The sequence below is a fragment of the Mauremys reevesii genome, linkage group 2, assembly GCF_016161935.1.
Source record: "Mauremys reevesii isolate NIE-2019 linkage group 2, ASM1616193v1, whole genome shotgun sequence".
In the NCBI taxonomy this organism is placed as follows: Eukaryota; Metazoa; Chordata; order Testudines; family Geoemydidae; genus Mauremys; species Mauremys reevesii.
In genome coordinates, this window is record NC_052624.1 from 90,181,363 (window position 1) to 90,201,225 (window position 19,863).

Below are 19,863 nucleotides of genomic sequence, written 5' to 3' on the forward strand. Positions count from 1 at the left end.
CTAGAATCCTTTGTTTCTTGAAAACAGGTTCATAGTAGAGATGGAAAGGACTTGACAGACCACCGTGCTTGCCTGGAAGGGCTGTGCTATGGTGTACTGATAAAGAATATCTGCTATTACATTTTATCTTAGATTCACACCCAACACTTTTGACTACTGTAGATGTTGCTTTCAGAATAACTAGTTACTGTGAACTATTCTTCTGTTTTGAAGGGATAACTAACTTTTTAAAAACATTACGGGCATTATTAATGCTTTTAACTGTAGTCTACCCTCTTTATTTTAGGCAAGATGTGTCCAATGACTTTGAAATAAATGTTGAAGTTTACCATTTGGTATGTACTTGTCTTTTTATTAAAAGGCCACTTGAGGGAGCCAGGCACTCTACATTTCTCAAATACTTTCTTGTCTTACAGGTACAGAGGAAAGAAGGCACAGGCACTACTGATAAGAGGAAAAAGGCAAATAAGTCAAAGGTAAACACAAGAACTGATACACTAGTTCAATAAGAAAGTACGCTAGGAGCAATTTAAAGCAAGGAGAGAAGAATTGAGCTACAGTCTGTTTTTTAATTCTGAAAATATTGAAAGTGGATGCAATTTCCTCTAACTGATTTGGTTACTGGGAAGTTTTTCTTTGTTCACAAAAAATCTATATCCTTACCTTTCATCACTTTACCTTTTCTTTTGATCAGTCTGTTTAATGTGTGTTCTCTCTCTCTCTCTCTCTCCATGTCTTTCTATTTGGAGTCCTTCAACTGAGTAGAATTGAGACTTGGCCATCTTCACATGGCACTTAACTATGTCAGGTCTGAAAGTTCGTTGTTTTTCTCTTCTAGCACTTTGCAAAGTGGCATGCTTTCCGAGCTTTCATCTAGTACAAGACACTTTTGCCTCTTTGGTAATGATTCTTTGTGTGCTTATTCCCTTCTCTACCTCCTCAGGCTCCCAAACATGTAAACTGTGTGCCAGTGCCCTATACTGCAGCCAGATGGGTAGAGCCCTGCAAATCCGCAGATGTCCACTTTATAGCCGCAGATATCTGCATCCATAGACCTTTTTTTTGGATTGTGGATGGATGTGGATCTAAATTTTGTATCTGCGCAATGCTCTATAGATTGCTCAATGGAAATGTATTAAGCACTTAAAGTTAGAAAAAGAATGTTGCCAATCTAGTCATTGGGCTAAAGTAAGCAAATGCTATTTTAACAAGATTATCATTTTTTTTAAAGCAAATAGAAGCTAGTATAGAGTGCAAGCACTAATTACAGGTCTATGCACAGGACTATGATAAGCTACAATATTTAATAAGAGAATAATTAGTTAATTTCCCTATTCTTTCAGTAAGTAGAGACACACATGTTGGCCATTCCTGAAAACCTATGAGTCTTTTGTTTTGTTTGTGTGTTAAATTAAAAAAAACAATTTTTTTTTTTGCTCTTTTCATAGTTAGGAAAAATATACTTCTGTGAGTTAACCTTTGAAACCTTAACTGTGGCGTTTTTCTATGACTAAACATTGGTAAAGATTACTATAGACTTTCCAGGACAGATGAGACCTGAACTTTGTGTGACTTAAAAAAAGGGGTTTTTTTTGCGGGGGTGGGGGTGGGGAGGGAGAGCTTTGAACCCTCTAATGCAGGGGTCGGCAACCTTTCAGAAGTGGTGTGCCGAGTCTTCATTTATTCACTCCAATTTAAGGTTTTACGTGCCATTTTAACATTTTTTTAGAAGGTCTCTCTCTGTCTATATAATATAAACTAAACTATTGTCATATGTAAAGTAAACAAGGTTTTCAAAATGTTTAGGAAGCTTCATTTAAAATTAAAATGCTGATCTTACGCTGCCGGCCTGCTCAGTCCGCTGCCGGCCTGAGGTTCCGTTCACCTAGGCCGGCAGCGGGCTGAGCGGGACCAGTGGCCGGGACTCCAGACCAGCAGTGGGCTGAGCGGCTCAGCCCGCTGCTGCTCAGCCTGCTGCCGGGCTGGAGTCCCGGCCCTGCCCACATAGAGTTACCTTCTCCCTGGTTCAAGCCCATTCTCTTCCTCTCTCTCCTCTGCACTGAGCTCAGGGTGGGAATGCACCTGAGGGGTGAAGGAGCAGGCTGGGGGTTGGAGTGTAGGGTCTGGCCAGGAGCTAGAATGAGGGAGGGGGCTCAGGGTTGGGGCAGAAGGTTTGGGTGTGGAGTGCTTACCTGGGCAGCTCTCATTTGGTGCGAGGGGTGCAGGTGGGAATGTGGGGGGGGGGGGAGCAGTGCCGGAGCTCCCATTTGGTGCAAGGTGGGGTGGGGATGTGGGGGGTGCAAGAGTCAGGGCATGAGGTGTGTGGGGGCTGGGTATGGGTGGGGGTGCAGGAGTCGGGGCAGGAGGCTGGGGGTGTGAGGACGGTGCAGGAGTCAGGGCTGGGGGCATGTGAGGGGGTGCAGGGGTCAGGGCAGGTGGTTGGGTGTGTGTGTGGGAGGGTGCAGGGATCAAGGCAGGGGCTTGAGGGGTAGGGCAGGGAGCAGGGTGGGAGTGCTGGGAGCGAGCACTCTGGATTCCTGGGCTCTAGTTGTTTAAGGGGGTGGGGGGCAGACAGAGACTAGGGTTCCGGACTCCTGGGTTCTGCCCTCAATGCTGGAGGGGAGCGGGGTCCAGTGACCTGGGTGGAGAAAGAGGCGTGACTCAGCTGTTCCCAGGGTCCAGCAGGTGGCGAGCCGCAGCCCCCATGCTCGGGTTTGGGCTGTGGGACGCGGCCTGCCCCAGTTCAGAGCCGAGCTCATCACGGCACCAGGGTTCCAACCTCGGGGCAGCCTGGCTGAGCCCAGGGAATGGAGCCTGCTGTGCTTGGGCGGGTGGGCGCACGGCACAGCTGGGACCCAGGACCCTTCCTCACTTACAGGCCTCGCGGGTGCTGCAACTCCTGTGAGGCCAGGTCCCTCTTCCTGCCCACGCTGGCGGGCCACTTCTGGGCTGCTCAGACTCTGCGGACACCAAGTAGCGGTATGGACATGCTAACCCGGAAACACAACCTCCCGCCGGAAGTGATGGAGGTCAGGAAAGCATGTGAAAATGCTGGCTGGAGGGGCAGAGAAGAGCAGGCTGGGCAGGATTTTTAATGGCACACTGCTGCCTGCCAGGGTCCCGACTGCCGACCCTGCTCAGCCCACTGCTGGCCTGGGTTCAGCAGTGGGCTGAGCGGGGCCGGCGGCCTGGACCCTGGCAGGCAGTACCGTGCCATTAAAAATCAGCTTGCATGCCGTCTTTGGCACGCATGCCATAGGTTGCCAACCCCTGCTCTAACGTAAAACAAAGAACCAAAAGGTTCAGTCTCTTTCCCCCATCACCCCTGCCCTGCCTATGTAAATTAAACTTCTACAGGACATAAAAGGCTTGCTTGGGCTCAGTTCCTACAAATATTGGCCTTTGGATTTCAGATTTCCTTTTCCTTCAAGTTTCCACCTCTTTTCCCATATAAAGATGATCTTGAGACCTCTTTTTATGTACTCTTCTCTCCTGCCTCCGGCCTACTCTGTGGTAATCTTCAACTGTACAGATCCAGGGTTGGAGGTGTGAAGTACATTCATTCAAAGCACCCAATATTGCTTCAACTCCTTAGCTCTGACTTCTGCTGAGGAAGTTGGTTGCAGCAGGGAGAGAGGAATGATCATCAGAGAACCAAGATCTTACTTTTTAAGATCAGTCTTCACTTGTTGAAGGATTTTCATTGTGTTCATAACTCACTGATTAAAAACATTTGAGTGTCTTGATACTTGCCACAGACTTCAAGAGTGGAAGGGAATGTCTGATTCTCTCTCCCTCTTCCATCTGATGCAAGCCTGAGAGTCTGAGATCCTGGGTCCACCTCCCTCCCGTGTGCTATAGTTTCTGGGGTGCTTCAAAGTTTGCCAGGAACCAGCCTTCTTAAAAGCACTGCATTGACTTGTTAGCTGGAATTGCAGTTTTTCTGTTGTCTAGGGAAGGGAGAACCAGGACCATTCAGTAGGTACTTTTCAGTGCTCAATGAAAGTTTGCAGGAATCAAGTAATCTAGAAAACTTTCTCAGTTCCAGCCTCCTGGCGATTGCTCTACTGTATCTGCTTTTGATGACAAATTATCTGTTGTGTATCTTTTTCCATCAGGATACACTTGTCTTGTTCTTAATTACTGTTCATGTATTTTTGTCTTAAACAAACTAAACAAAGCCCCAGGTAATATATTTATGTTCATTTGATAAGTTTATAACTTGGCACTTGTCAATATACAAGAACACAAACATTAGGCACTCATTTACTTACAACATTATGCATTATTTGATTCTCATTTCAATTAACTGCTAAACTTACTAGAGTAACAGATGCAAGTTGTGCTGCTAAATGCACCAAAAATTTGCACATAAATGGAAGGCTTGGATATTCGTTTTAAAACACCTGCCGTCCAGACCTAATTAATGGATACTTTTACATTTCAACAAATGTAAATGTGTTTTCTGCCTCTTGGTCTGTGTATTTTATTACATGCTTCAGTGGAATTATTCAGCCTTGGATCTCAGGTATAGGAAAACAAACCTGGCTGACTCAGAACAAGAATTAATCACCAGTCAGAATTGCTTTAGACTATAAAACTTGAATGGCATTTTTATCACACATATTAAAACTATACTTGGTTTTAACTAAAGTGTGCAAGCTGAAATGTACTTGGCCTTCATGCTGTCTTGTTTTTCATAGGTTATTACTCCAAAGAGATTATTGACATCTATTACTACTGTAAGTACTAGTGTAATACTCTAATGACTTCTGGAAATTAAACTGCCTTTTCTAAAGGCCATGTTCACACATGCTGAACAACATTGTTTCCCCACTTCAAACAGCTTGTATCTGCTTTCGCTTGAAACTCGAAACTACCTAGCTTTCTCTCAAGCCTTTTCAGCACATAACCATGTGCTAACTGAGCATTCTAAATACATTAAAAAGGATAAAATTATTACATATGCTTTATTTTTAAGAGATCTAGAATTTCAAGTGCAGTGTTTGACGTAAGACCAGTCTTAATTTACACAAAGCAAGTCTAAAATCCGTTGATTTCTCTGTTTTCTTTCCCTAATGAATCTTTCTGTCTTTCCAGAAAAGCACCCTTCTTACGCCAGGTAAGCAAACCCTAAACTTCTTGTACCAAGGGGAATATCTTTAACACAGGGTAGCAAAAGCAATAATAATTTCTCAACAGGATTGTCTTGTACTTAATCCCAAGATAAATTCTCAGTTGGTATGAGTCATGAAGCTAGGTCAGTTTACACCAGCTGAGAATCTGGCCCTAGGTTTACATGTAAATTATTGCTGTGAATTTACTGTACAACTCCAAAATTAACACCTAGCATCAAATATTTATAGCATCCATTTCTTACCTGGAAAAGTGTGTTTAAGTAAACTAACATTTGGTGGTTAATCTTTTTTTAATCCATATATTGGGCTCCATTGCTTTCAACAGATGCAATATCACATAACATAATTTTGTAACAGTCTTGTTTGTTGGGACTAACTCTGAGAACCAATTATAAGAATGGATTTTAAAGTATCATCAATGTTCATTTCATTGGCGCTTCTCGCATGTCTACATTCCTCTCTTTGAGGAAGTCATCTCTACTGTATGGCTTCTCCCCAACTCTGCATAAATGCCCGGTGCCTCTGCCTTTCACAGGGATGAGGCACAGCCCATTCATGCAGAATCAGGGGAGAAGTTGCTAGCAAAAAAACCATCCTTCCCTTTCCATTCTTTCCATCTCGTGCTTAGTATTGTAGTGTATGAGCCCAGCAGCACCTTATATAATTTTGCATGTGTTACATTGTGTTAACTTTTTTTTAATTTATTTTTTTAACCCAACACAGTCATGGCCAGTCCAAGTGGCCCCAATGCCGTGCGCACTAGTAACTTTGTACTTGTTGGATCTCACAAGATTTCCCTGTCTTCAGTAGGAAACTCCAAATTTACTTTGGACAAGGTAATGGAACCTGTTGCTCTCTACTACTTAAAAGATATCCGTGTGCTACTATGAAAGAATGGAATTTTGCCTGGCCTAGTGTTTCTAGTCAATATTACTACTTAAGATTTTTAAATGATTTTATCTTTCAGACAATACCACTTGTAGTTTTTAGAGGACTGAAGTACAGGTTTGCAATGCAAAAAAATCTAATATTTGGCACTGAGAACCACTGTTACTGTAGCTAAATGTAATATACAGTAGCATGTGGCCACCAATGCATTGTATCAGTTCTAGATTAATGAAATTTATCGGAAGTAAGCTCATTCATGCAGATCTTTTTAGAATTGGCTGTTTATAGACCATTCTTAAAATATGCTATAACCCGAGAAATAAGCCACTTAACTTATCAATTATTGTCAGAAGACACATTATCTGAATTCCTCTGCACTGAATTTCATTTGCAGTTGACTTAAACAAAAAAACACACCAAAAAACATTCTTACCATGTAAATATAGTCAGGAGTATCAGTTCTTATGCAGATTAAATTCAGGTACTAATTAAAACTTTGGTTAGCATCCATGTTCTTCACGATGATGGATTTTTAAAAACTGGAGAGCTGTTGTCTGTAGAACTTGTCTTGTGTAAATATGGCTTTTCCACAGAAGTGCGTGACTCTGGAATTTGTAAATTCTAACTGCATAACAAAGAGAAAACAGACCTGTCACAGTGTAAATACCCTGTTAAACAATTTTATTACTATATGTCAAGAGCTATTCTAGTCTGTTTGGTTTTTTTATATATATTTGTGCTAGTTAAGTCTTGTTACTTCAAGAGCTCTCTAATAAACTTTGAAATGTCATTCCGAAGTCTGGTTGAGAAGGATTGGACTTAATCCATTCACTTCTGGAGTAAGCTATCTTTATAGACCATGACAGGCTAGGGATTTGCAAACAAGCTCCAGATACCAACTCTGTTCCCCTTTGATGCTTCCTTCAACTCTTTTTATTAAAAATATTTTTTTTTCCTTTTTGACTTGGGCCTCTTGTGGGAATTGTTCTTGGATTATTAAGCACTTGATTTGGTTATTGGAGTCTTCTGGTTCTTGGGGGAGTAGTGTCTTTTTTTAACCGTAGTGCTCAGTGCTTTATGTGTGAGTACTCTCCTTTTTTTTGGATGGGAAAAGTATATTATAAAAGCCATGATGATCATCTGATAGTGTTTGAATGAGTTTATGGGCCAAGATGGGAAATACAGATTTCCTAGAAATCCTTCTAGCAATATCATGTTAAGCTATCTAGTTTCTCAATAGCATAAATGCACATTGTTTTACAGGAAGAGTGGAGATTTGACACCGCTTACAAGCATGTGACTTTTTTTAAAGCTTTAGCTATGTCCTGCCCCTCAACTGCACTGAACTGCTTTTTAATTTGCTTTATACTTCCCCTTATGGGGGCTTAGATGACCACCAGGGTGATGTTACAAATGCTTCTGCCCGTAATATCTTATAATGCAAGACTGAATGCAGAGAGGAGTGAAACATACTCAAATGTAGTTTTATGCCGCTTTTTAAAAAAACTTCATTTCACACCTAGTCACATTCAGCATATTTCTTTTTTTCCCCAGATAAATTATGGAGGGAAGGAAAGAGAGCTACTGGACTTTATGTTCCAGGACAAGGTTGCTATGTTTACTTGCTTGTGACTAAAACTTAAGACACTCTTTTCCTAGTGCATGATGCTCATGTCTGTTGCTCTAAGCTTCTGCAGTAGTTAGAAGTTGAAATTTTTCTAGAAGGACACCTCCAAAGATTCTCCTATAAACTTAGCAAATTGACAAGTGAGATATAATACAACTGAATCATTTAGAAAGAAATCTGCAGTGTCAGTCTGTCCAGCATGCTAGAACTCAAATTTGTTTAAATGCCGCCAATGCTTTTACTTAATACCAAAGCTTCCAAATTTAAAACTGTGTGCCTCTTTTTTATTTCTTTACAAACTAATGCTGTCAAGTGATCCTCCTTCCACTTTTCCACACAATTCCATCAAAGGGATATGGTTAACTGTTATGCTTCTAGAATAGAAGGGATTAGAAAACACTTAGCATCCCACAAATTCTATGGTGTGTATAATGATCAGATAGCTTTTTTAAAAGCTAAAGTATTGTTTTTCTTTAAATCCTTTTTTCTCTAAATACTTTTCTCCTACTGTTAAACAGTCTCCACGTATATCTTAGCCTGCTTGGCAAGCTTTTAGGTAACTTCAGACACCTCAGCAGGTGCTTGCATCTTAGTCTAGTTTCCCCTGAACTGCTCTCCCCAACTTTGAGGTGTATGGGGAAAGGGGTCTCTTCCTGTCCTGGCATTGTCTCTTAAGCCCTCAAGTATTTGTGGAGAAGTGACTTATCTTGAGACACTCTTTTGTTTTCTTTTTGCTTGGTTTAGTTTGCTAGGGTCTATAAGGGAAAAACTGCGTATTCCTACAGTCAACATGCCAATACCCATGTCAGCATACAGTATTCATAAACTACAGAGCAGCTCCAAGTCCATCAGTATAAATGGTAGTCCCAGGCTAGCTAACCAAAGATCATGGACTAGAGTTTTCTCTTTATGCAGTTGTCCAGCAAATCTACCTCTCATTCAACGAAACTTCAAAACTGGGGGAGACTTTGTCAAGAGAAGCATATTTCTCCCACACAAGAGGAGGTCTCAAAGAACCCTCCCACACACACAAGAGCTGGCAGTAGTCCCCAACTCTTCTTAGTCAATTGATAAATCTGTGTCAACTTGTTAGTCACATGATCAAGAGCCTTCATTAGCTGCCATGCAGCTATATTTGATAACTTTCCTATCATTTACAAAGTAGATGGTAGCTATGATCCTTACTGGAAATGTTATTCTTGCTGCTATAGAGACCCTTTCTACTTTAATAAGGGAGACAGACTACTTGCTTAAACTAACTTTTAAAGTGGATTTTACTGTAGTTTGATTGAATATAAGTAATTTTCTCGTGGCACATAGTAAACTGTGGAGCCATGGGACTTCTGTTGTTGGAAGCAGAAATCCAGCATTAGTGCTTTTTCTTTCCAATCTGTACTAGTCTTGCTTTTTTAAACTGATCTGGTACCCAAAGACCTCCTCTCTGCTGGTGCTCAAGATACATTTGCCATGGTTTCTATGTTCCTTAATGTACCTAGTGCAGGAATTAAACAACACACTTCACCTGGGATAATCTAATACTCTAAAAATGGTCGGATCGCTTGCCTCTGCAGATGTGCCTTATGTATCTGGGCTAACCCATACCTACTACCTAAAAGCTTCTCAATTCAAAGAGTGCTAACATTTCTGACTACCAATAAAAGCATGTTTTAAAATGTCATCTTATTTAGGAAGTTTTCTCCTTGATATTTTACATACGCCCTTAAGCAGTAAATATGAAGGGCCTGATCTTGTTCCCATAGAAGTCACTGGCAAAATTTCTATCAATTGTGATGGATGGCATTGGTTCCGTTGGATGTTTCTTCACTTGATATACACATAGTCATCTCGGGGAGAAGGGACTCTTCTTGTATAGTAGTGAGCACACTGGTGTTTCAATATTGGTATATCTGCTGGAAGCATGGGCTTTTTTGCTTTTAGACATTGCATGGCTACATTGGATCTCATCAGTAACATGAAAAACAAACACTAGTAAACACAATATTATGTTTCAGAATAACACACTTCGGTTTTGAGTTACCAAATCATTCCAATCCTGGGGCGATTCTGTGAACCTCTTACCTTTTATTGCAAGAAGTCCCCCCCCCCCACTGAAACAGCTTCTACAAGGCAAAATTTGAGGTTTTAACAGTTGTCTTGTTATAAACAATTTATCTGTCCCTGAAATAGAGACCTGTTAATGATATGGGACGATGATAGAATTTAGATATGTCTTCATGTTTACATCAAGGCTTAGCGTTTTAATTACCCTTTAGTTACACAGAACCTACTTATGTCCTAGTTTAGCTTGGTAATGTTTTAATAGGTTTATACAAACAACTGTTAAAACCTATTTTATCTCATGGCTTAACTGTAATGAATACTCTAACCAAGGTTTTTAGGTTTAGCTAAAAAACACTATTGGTGGATATATTGTCTTGTGGTTATGTTTTCCCCTTTACCAGGGGGCATAGGTGGGTGGGCTAAATACATTCGTAAGCAAAGGAGAGTTCAGATGGCATCCAAATGCCTCCTAATACTGAGGACAGTAGATTACGTGCACATAGCCAAACCGTGAACATGAATCTTTCTAGATGGCTATACAAATAGCATCCCTGCTCATACCCTAAAAAAGTAAGGGCGTGTCTATACTGAGAAGTTAATTCAGATTAAGGTAGGATGTGAATTTAAATTGGAGAAGCTATTCCTGATTATTCCAGTGCAGACTTTGGGAATGGATTAAATTTATTTGGAATATGGCACTCTTATTCCAGATAAGAGCATTCACACATGGAGTTAATCAGGAATAGCTCCTTGTGTAGATAAGTGGAGTCTGAAGATCAATAACACTTTTGACAGCAAGTGGCTGTTGGCCCTGGTATTTAGGGATCTCTGGCCACTCTTCCAATGACAGATGTCAAAACCATTCTTTGCTAATCTCTTGGTGTTGATTTGTTTGTACTGGGAACAAAGCTGTTGAGATGCATCAAAATTAAATAACTAAGTTAGGTTTTTTGGTTTTTTGCAGGTTCCCTTTTTGTCTCCTTTGGAAGGCCATATACATCTAAAACTAAAATGTCAAGTAGACTCCTTTGTGGAGGAAAAAGGATTTTTGGTAGGTAATTTGTTCACTGTTTGCTAAATCACTCTGACTTAAATGTGCTTGTTTTACTTAATGTATCTTGTCAGTAACTAAACCAGGCTTAAAAGTGTTCAGGTTGAAATGATTCCTCTCTACCCATATCTTTTGATTTAAAGTAGTTTGTAAGTCCAGTTTAAGATATTTTATTTGCCTAGCTAAACAGCAGAGCCTATTGAATCTGCAAAGTTGTCTTAGGCTGAAATTGCTTTGTATCAATATTGCCTTTTGTTAGATTGATTTTTTGTTTGTTTGTTGTTGTATGGTTGTGCCCAGATGTTTTATTGTCATCGTGCCCATCTGTTAATCTCCCTTTTGAAGGAGCTAATCTGGCTAGTAAACTACAGTGACATTGGGTGAGAGTCTAGAGGCTACCGGAAGCTTTTTTTCTGACAACTTGGACTTTTTGACCTATTAAAAGCAAATCATATGCAATAGAATGTATTCTGTTTTGTGAACGGGCAAAACTTTTAATGTACTCATTATGCTTCCCTTCTAGCTTTTGCCTCATAGCAGGCAAGTTACTCTCATTGTGTCAGAAACAAATTGTTTAAAATCAACATCTGTAAAACCAAACCTTAATCAATCTGGCCTTGGTTGTTTAAATGTAGCTGCCATTCTAGCCTAGTGAAATGCATTATTACATTTGTATCCAGCAGATGGCACTAAATGTGTTGCAAAAATGCCTTTGCAAAACACTAGTGTCTACTATAATTTGATTAATTCCTAGTCTAAGGTCTGTCTTTCCTCTCTATATAGAAAAAAACTGGAGCTTACAGTCTACCTCTTGGAATACCCTTCATCATTTTGAGCTGCAAATTGTTGCATGCTTAGTTATCTATGCCCCCGCTTTCCTTAACTGCCTCTTTTGGGTTAGCATTAAACTTCTATTTTCATGTACTTAAATGGACTGCTATACTATGCTAAGCACAAACAATAACATTTACCGGTAGGTTTTCACTATAGTCTTAAAAGCCTTCTAGAGTGGGCTCTTTTACACTGGCTTCCTGCACTATTGAAATGTGTTGCCTTCTGACTTGCCTAGAAAAGGATGTCTAATGTGATACAGGGAAACTGTCAATCTTGCCAAGAGAAGTAAATGCTCTGTATAAACTAAAGAAATACAGGGGTATAGGCTAGCCCAGTATCCTGTCTTCTAACAGTGGCCAATGCCAGGTGCTTCAGAGGGAATGAACAGAACAGGGAATCATCAAGTGATCCATCCCTTGTTGCCCATTCCTAGCTTCTGGCAAACAGAGGCTAGGGACACCATCCCTGCCCATCCTGGCTAATAGCCATTGATGGACCTATCCTTCATGAACTTATCTAGTTCTTTTTTGAACCTGTTATAGTCTTGGCCTTCACAACATCATCTGGCAAAGAGTTCCATAGGTTGTATGTGTGTTGTGTGGAAAAAATATTTCCTTTTGTTTGTTTTAAACCTGCTGCCTATCAACTTCATTTGGTGACCCCTAGTTCTTGTGTTTATGAGGAGTAAATAACACTTCCTTATTTAATTTCTCCATACCAGTCATGATTTTATAGACCTCCCTCCTTAGTCATCTCTTTTCCAAGCTGAAAATCCCAATCTTAATCTGTCCTCATATGGAAGCTGTTCCATACCCCTAATCATTTTTGTTGCCCTTTTCTGTTCCCTTTCCAATTCCAGTATATCTTTTTTTGAGGTGGGGCAACCAGATCAGCACACATAATATGTGAACGTACCATGAATTTATATAGAGGCAATATGATATTTTCTGTCTTATTATCTATCTCTTTCCTAATGATTTCCAACATTGTTAGCTTTTTTAACTGTCCTTGCATGTTGAGTGAACATTTTCAGAGAACTATCCATAATGACTCCAAGATCTTTTTTGAGTGGTAACAACTAATTTAGGCTCTATCGTTTTGTATGTATAGTTGGGATTATGTTTTCCAATGTGCATTACTTTGCATTTATCAACATTGAATTTCATCTGCCATTTTGTTGCCCAGTCCCTTTTGTAACTCTTTGCAATCTGCCTGGGACTTAACTATTTTCAGTAATTTTTAATAATAATTAGAGGTAGGTATATCTCCTAGAACTGGAAGGGACCTTGAAAGGTTATCGAGTCCAGCCCCCTGCCTTCACTAGCAGGACCAAGTACTGATTTTTACCCCAGATCCCTAAGTGGCCCCCTCAAGGATTGAACTCACAACCCTGGATTTAGCAGGCCAATGTTCAAACCACATTTTGTAACATCTGCAAATCCCCCTCCAACTTCTTATTTAAACTTACTTGACTTCTCACTCAATTTATCGTAACATGGCCAAATTCTACATAATATGTTAAATTAGCTTCTGATTTTTGTATAACTATGTGATTGGTTAATGTTTTTAATGACTTCTATATTACACTCTTACAGTTGCATTTTCCTAACCTTTTCAGCCAGTGTCTGTCCTAGGTCAGTGGTTTTCAACCTTTTTTTTTTTTTTCCCCCCATTTGTGGACCCCTAAAATTTTTTTAAATGGAGATGTGAACCCCTTAATTTGAGTCATAATCTGCGGACCCTCAGAAGTCCACGGACCACAGGTTGAAAACCACTATTCTAGCTAACACTTGAGATGCTTGCAATTCAGTGCTAGAATATAAAATGTTTATTAAAAAAGTTTGTTTTAAACTAACTTCTTAACTTTGTTTTTTGAAATATTGGGGGTAGCAGCACTCTAAACCTAGAATTAACTTCTAGATTGCAGATGCGTTTTTAAAAAATAAAGCTCAATTTGCATATGAAGAGCTTTTTCACACAATAAAGCTTATTACATTAATGGATGTGACATCCGTGGAAGGCAACCTCGTGTCACATCATGGTCATTACAAATGCCAGCTTTTAGCAGTGAATCGGATCTTGAGAAAAGCCCTATACGAGAATTAAGTATTGTGAGAAGACAAAGCATGTTTTAATATTGCGGGAGGGGGAGGGAATGGGAGGAAATGTCACATGTATAGTGAATTCTACATGCTGGTGGTGGCCAATCCTATCCTTTGGTTCCTAAATGCAAAGGGACACCATGACACTGCCAGATTTCAAAACCTCAGCATGCTGAACTCTTGAAAATCTGTCCTACTGGGTCTAAAGGCAAAATCTAGCCTCTGATTTACTACAGCCTTGACTATACACAAATTGAATATACTAATATCATTAAAGTGGTATGCTTCCTGCTCTCTTCCTGCAAAACAAACAGTGGTCGATATAAAGGTGCTTATACCAGTATGATTAGCCAACGTAATTTAAACCAGGATAAACTAGGTGTGCAGAGCATGTCTAAGTCACACAGGTCACTTAATTTTTCTTTTTAGACAATGTTTGAAGATGTTAGTGGATTTGGGGCTTGGCATCGGCGCTGGTGTGTACTTTCTGGAAACTGCATCTCTTATTGGACATATCCAGATGATGAAAAGCGAAAGGTGATGTAATTTATGATCCATCTATTATATTGCTTAATGTGGGGGTTCTTAATCTGCACTATTTCACAGTATCTATTTTCCCTTAATCCTGCATTCATTTTTTACTGATGCAGAGTTAGTCCTTGGAAACCTAAGCTCTTAAAGCTTTTTGGGGTAGGGTGTGCAAGATAATTCTTCTCTCAATTTGATTAAGTTCTTTACAACCCAGGACAAAAATGGAGAGTCAGATCCTGAAGTTGGTAGCATTTTCCATGGTAGTGGAGCAGGAGGTCCTTATTTTCACTATTTAATTTTCAAGATTTAAAGCTTGATCTTGTGTGATTGATGTGTCTTGCTCAATTTAAAAGAGTTGATGTAACATCCCCTGACAACTCTAATAAGCAAGTTTCATTTAAATGATGTGTGGATTGCCTCACAAGTTTGTCAGAAAGAACAGCATCCTTAGTCTGACAAACCCCATCGATAAAGCTTATTTTTAAGCAGTATGATTTACCAAAGTAGTACAGCCAACTGTATTTATAGCATGATCTACTGCCTATGGAATTTACCAAACCATGTCACAACTATGGCGTGTAGTCTTGCAGCTCCTTAATGTGGTTGAGTGTGTGGTGCTTAAACACACATCTTGTAGACAGTTTGAGTTACTCTTTAGCTAATAGCCCAAATCAAAAAGGTTAATCTCTCATTGATTTGGACCCCTCTTGGCTCCTCAGTCAGGTTCTACGTGTGTGTGTAAATGTTTTCAAATCACGAGGGCTCCCTTCAAGGTGCTTTCTGACTCACTTAGGTAGTTTACCATTAAAAGATTAATTTATTGTCAAAGCACAAATTTCCGCTTAAACTTCTGGGGCAAACACTGAACTTCTTGGGCTTTCTATGCCAGTCCACATGCATAGATAGAGCATCTCCCTGTTAGAAGAAGAAGACCGTACACTGGCCAGCTTTGCCATAATGTATCATATACTCTTCCTCCCTGCTGCCTGGGAGAGATTATACTCTATTTTACAGCCTGAAAGATGGCTTGGATAGGAAAGTTCTCTGTACCTTGCTGTCTAAGGACTTTGGGATTGCTTCCCAAACTTCCTTGTATCAAGTCTTCTAATAACTGTGGGCAGGGCAGCAATGGTAATAGGTAACATTATTAACAGCAAGTAATTTTTGTTGTCACCGTTCTTCCTGCTGGCCTATACACAAGACCTTGTGTGTACCATGGCAAGAACCCCTGAATTCCGTGGCAGTGCTATCTTACTCTATCTCAAAGTCATTCATTCCCCACCAAAACTATGGCTCCTGGAACATTAAAATTTGTCAATGATTACTTTAAACAATAGGTCGTCTTAGAAAACATATCTCCATAGTTTCAGAGAGGTAGCCGTGTTAGTGTGGATCTGTAAAAAGCAACAAGGAGTCCTGTGGCACCTCAGCTGCTAGAAGAGGACCTCATCCTCCCTGACTGAACTAACCTCGTTATCCCCAGGCTGGTTCTGGCCTGCATATTTATACCTGCCTCTGGAAATTTCCATTACATGCGTCTGACGAAGTGGGTATTCACCCACGAAAGCTTATGCTCCAATACGTCTGTTAGTCTATAAGGTGCCACAGGACTCTTTGTATCTCCATAGTTGTTTCAGTAGCCCAGCTCAGAACCTTCTTCTCCATGTGTCAAGGGAAATGCCTTAAGGGGCTCATCTGCTCAGCTTATGAGCCCTACCCTTCTTGTTCTCCTGGCTACCTAGCTGCAAACCTAGACTACAGCTCTGCCTCTGGTACAGTGCAGGGATCGTACAATGTAATAAAACTAACTTTCCTTATTCCAAATCCTGTGGCTACTCATGCTGTGCACTAAAATGAATGATGCAGTTTACATCTCAGTGCTACTGTATCAGGCTTTCAATAGATTTGGGCAACCATCACTGCATCAGTTTTGGTTCATACTTCCAAAGCTATCTTTGTGACTAATGAGTGGGTTTGGAAGGATTTGATTTTTAAGTGTCAATTTCACAGTATGCGCGCGCGTACACACACACACACACACACACACACACACTCTTTTTGCATAAATGATAGGTAAAGTAAGAAAAATGCTACTTGAGAACTTATTTTGATTTAAGGATATTTATTTTGTATATTTTGACATGTGATGCTGACAATTGTCACTCAATAATTGTCTGACCCCTATCCCCCCTCCCCCTTATGTCATTCAACTCTGAAAATTTAAATAGATGCTGGAGCATAGTTCTATAGCAAGTGTTTAATTCTGCAGCTATGGAGTACATGGCAGGGTAGGGCTTGCTTATTCCACTGTAATATCTGCAGTCTCCCACTCCAGATGTGGCTGTTTCAACTTTTTGGGTGAACTGAACTCTGTTCATGTATGGGTGGAAAATCTGTTCTGGGTGCATGTAATAGGATACTTTTTGGCTAACAGTGCTATGTAGCATTACAAATCCTGTTTGCTATAACCTGACTCTTCCACTAACTTTCAGCATCCTATGGGCCGGATAAACTTGGCTAACTGCACTAATCGTCAGATTGAACCAGCCAACAGAGAGTTCTGTGCCCGACCCAACACTTTTGAGCTAATCACTGTCCGACCTCAGAGGGAAGATGATAAAGAGACTCTGGTCAGCCAATGTAAAGACACTCTCTGTGTTACCAAGTGAGTGAATACATATGACTTTCTTGTGCTTTAAAGTGCTGTAACCTTTCTGCAGAGTATTAGGATTGATATTAACAGGCTATGATGCTGTTGGTCTTCAGAATTTGAATAGGACCATTATCAACTGCTATGTTAAGACACTGAATGGGTTAATCTTGAGCCATTTTGTTTAGTTCTGTTTTGCTATTCTGCTCACATCCAGTGTTGTGAGAATGAGGAACTGCAACTCTCATTTTGAGAGCAGTACTAGTGTCCTGTAGTTTGTCTGACAGCACTTTGCATAGCTATGTTTTATGTGGCAGACTTTGGGTTTTTTTTTTTTCTTTTTTTTCCTGAGCTTTGCATCTTGATTGGTTGGAGGATTAGCAGGACTTTTTCAGAAGGGTGGTTGGCCTTAGTGACTTGGATGGAGAGTGGGAAGGATGTAGCAACAGACTTTTTATTAATTTAAAAAAAATATTTTTTTTTTTTTAAAGGAACTGGTTATCTGCTGATACTAAAGAAGAGCGTAACCTTTGGATGCAAAAACTCAACCAAGTTCTTGTTGACCTTCGTATGTGGCAGCCTGATGCATGCTATAAACCTATTGGAAAGCCTTGAAACTATGAGGAAAATTGCCATGAGATTTTATGTACAAGAAAACAAACACAAACTACATTATAAATCCTTATATATAGGATTGTCTGAGGGCCTCTGGGTTACTTATTATACTTCATGCTTTAAATCTGGAAGAGTATGTGCCATTCATTATACAGGACTATATTATGCAGTATTTCTCTGTTAGAATTTTAACTGATCTTTTTTTTCCTAGCATTAATGAGTGTGATAGGAAGCAATTAAGTTCTTTGTGCTAAATATTAATATAAACTTCCACTTTTTGGAAATCTATACAGCTTAGTATGTTCTCTTAAAATACCAGTTTATTCTGAAACAGCTAAATCAGGACTTAGGTTTATCACAGGAAATCAGAAATTTCTTGTAAACCACAAGTGTACTAGTTAACTGCATTTTCCTTAAGGGAACAGCAACTCATCAGAGTACACATAGTTTACTAGGTAGGGTGCTGAAGCAGGACGGAACTTCAATGCTTTGAGGTTGTTAGTAATTCTTCCTTAGGCAGAAAAGTTGCCAGTTTTGTGCACTTTACAGAGCGCAGTATAAACTTTCACTTGTGGAAACTACTTGTGGTCAGAACAAAAAATGTACAGATACATCCATAACTGTTTCTTACATTCTTAATCTTGTCTGCCATTTCTTATGGACAAGTGCATGGCACACGCTATGTGGTTTACAGGAGTTGAATTATGTATGCGGTATGTTGCACATTTTCATAGAAATAAAATGTCTTGAATATTTTACTAGGGTTTATAAATTTAGTTTCAAACTGCCCTAATTGTGGTTCCTGAATCTCATGATTTGTACAGACTGTAATTCTCACATTGTAAAATTTTGATTTTTTTATAAAACTCAACAAAGCTGCTATATACCAACTAATACTTTTATGGCCATAAGTAATACCATACAGCTGGCTGTAAGTGCAGGTAAAACTCTCTACTTCAAGCCATCAGTAAAATGGCAGAACTACTCAGTTAAAGTCCAAATATGAAATGTTCACAAGCTTTCCACTGCGCTTAGTATAAAGTACTATAGCATTTTAAATTGCTATAGGCTGTTACATTTTCACACTTGAAACACTAAATTCTGTCACCTATACCTTTTTCATCCTGTCATTTTGTACTATCGCTCTTGAATCTAGCTTTTTTTTTTGCAGGGGGGGGGGTCTTTAAATATTTCAGATTCATGTATTAAGATTTATTTTATTTCCTTTATGTAAAGAATAAAAACACTGAGTAAGCTTCTCAGAAATGGGTTGTCTGCAGTCATAGAAGTAAACTTTGGATTGGAAGGGGAGAAGAGTGGCTGTGAAGGAAGTGTATAACATTTCAGGGCTTCTAGTCCATATACAGAAGGTGGATTGGGTTGTGCTCAGTGGTGGGGAAGACTGACTCGTATATTGTTGAGGTCTGGCCCATACCATACTAAGTCTGTAGTGATCTGACAATTGTCTGGTCTGTTTGATATATTCACTCCAGTTCAGTGGTCAAGTAATCAAGCTACAGACCTCTACCCTCTTGGCAACTTCATCAGAGACCAAGTGTTGGGTATGGGGCCTAGAGGTGGTCCAACCTGGTCTGGACTGAAGCATGTTGACAGGGCAGCATGACGCTTGTACTTCCACTGTCTATGCTCTATCTGGATAGAGGACTTTAGTCTCCAAGTTTATGCACCTGTCTTCTTTGACAAGTGAACAGCTTCCAGGAAAACTGCAAAGAAAGTCTCTGGGCCACCAGTGATGGACATACTCAAAACATGAGCAACGCTCAAAGCAGAGTCAATGGAGACCTCTCAAGTTGAGGGTAATGGAGCTGATGACATATGAAATGTAGGTACTTCAGAATTCGATTACAGAAAACTGCCCTCCCTGCTTTTTTATCAGGCCTGTCTATGTGAATTTAAATTTTATTGAAATGAAAACTTTGGACTCTATTTTGAACTTCTGACTATTTAATTTGTATGCTGTTCATGATCGATCTCATTTTGAACTGCAAGCAGTCCAAACTCCTGAGCAGCTTAAAAAGCTTCTGTTGCCAACGTAATTCCTGCACAGCAATGGGTATATTTGATATCTTGTAACTCCAAAGTTAGAACCTTCTTCTCCATGTGTCAAGGGAAATGCCTTGTCCCAACAGAAAGCCAGGGACTTTCATCCTTCTAGTAGCTAGTTTCCAGTTCTAGTAAAACAGCAAGAGATTGGATCCAAAATTTTATGTGTATGGAAGTGTTTTTAAAACTTTGTAAAACTGAGATCTACAGAGTAGGTCTTATTGTACAAAGGGAGCGTAGCTTTATAAGTGGAAGGATAAAAGAATAGTGCATTTCTAAATTTTAGTCTGTAAATACATGGT

General features: G+C 39.8%; 1 protein-coding gene across 5 annotated transcripts in view; it reads left to right on the plus strand.

Moving 5' to 3' along the window:
• The window catches only part of ANLN (anillin actin binding protein), a 55,553-nt gene extending 36,794 nt beyond the window's left edge, over positions 1–18,759 (plus strand). For 3 of the 5 annotated variants that reach the window (XM_039526445.1, XM_039526442.1, XM_039526444.1), the window contains exons 16-25: positions 287–335; positions 417–476; positions 4,704–4,742; positions 5,101–5,122; positions 5,862–5,974; positions 7,581–7,634; positions 10,679–10,765; positions 14,131–14,238; positions 16,725–16,897; positions 17,374–18,759. In XM_039526445.1, coding sequence (XP_039382379.1) covers positions 287–335; positions 417–476; positions 4,704–4,742; positions 5,101–5,122; positions 5,862–5,974; positions 7,581–7,634; positions 10,679–10,765; positions 14,131–14,238; positions 16,725–16,897; positions 17,374–17,497 — 829 coding nt within the window. In that variant the 3' untranslated portion in view covers positions 17,498–18,759. The remainder of the gene's footprint in view (positions 1–286; positions 336–416; positions 477–4,703; positions 4,743–5,100; positions 5,123–5,861; positions 5,975–7,580; positions 7,635–10,678; positions 10,766–14,130; positions 14,239–16,724; positions 16,898–17,373) is intronic. The other 2 variants (XM_039526443.1, XM_039526446.1) reach the window with 2 other exon arrangements.
• Positions 18,760–19,863: the final 1,104 nt, after the last annotated feature.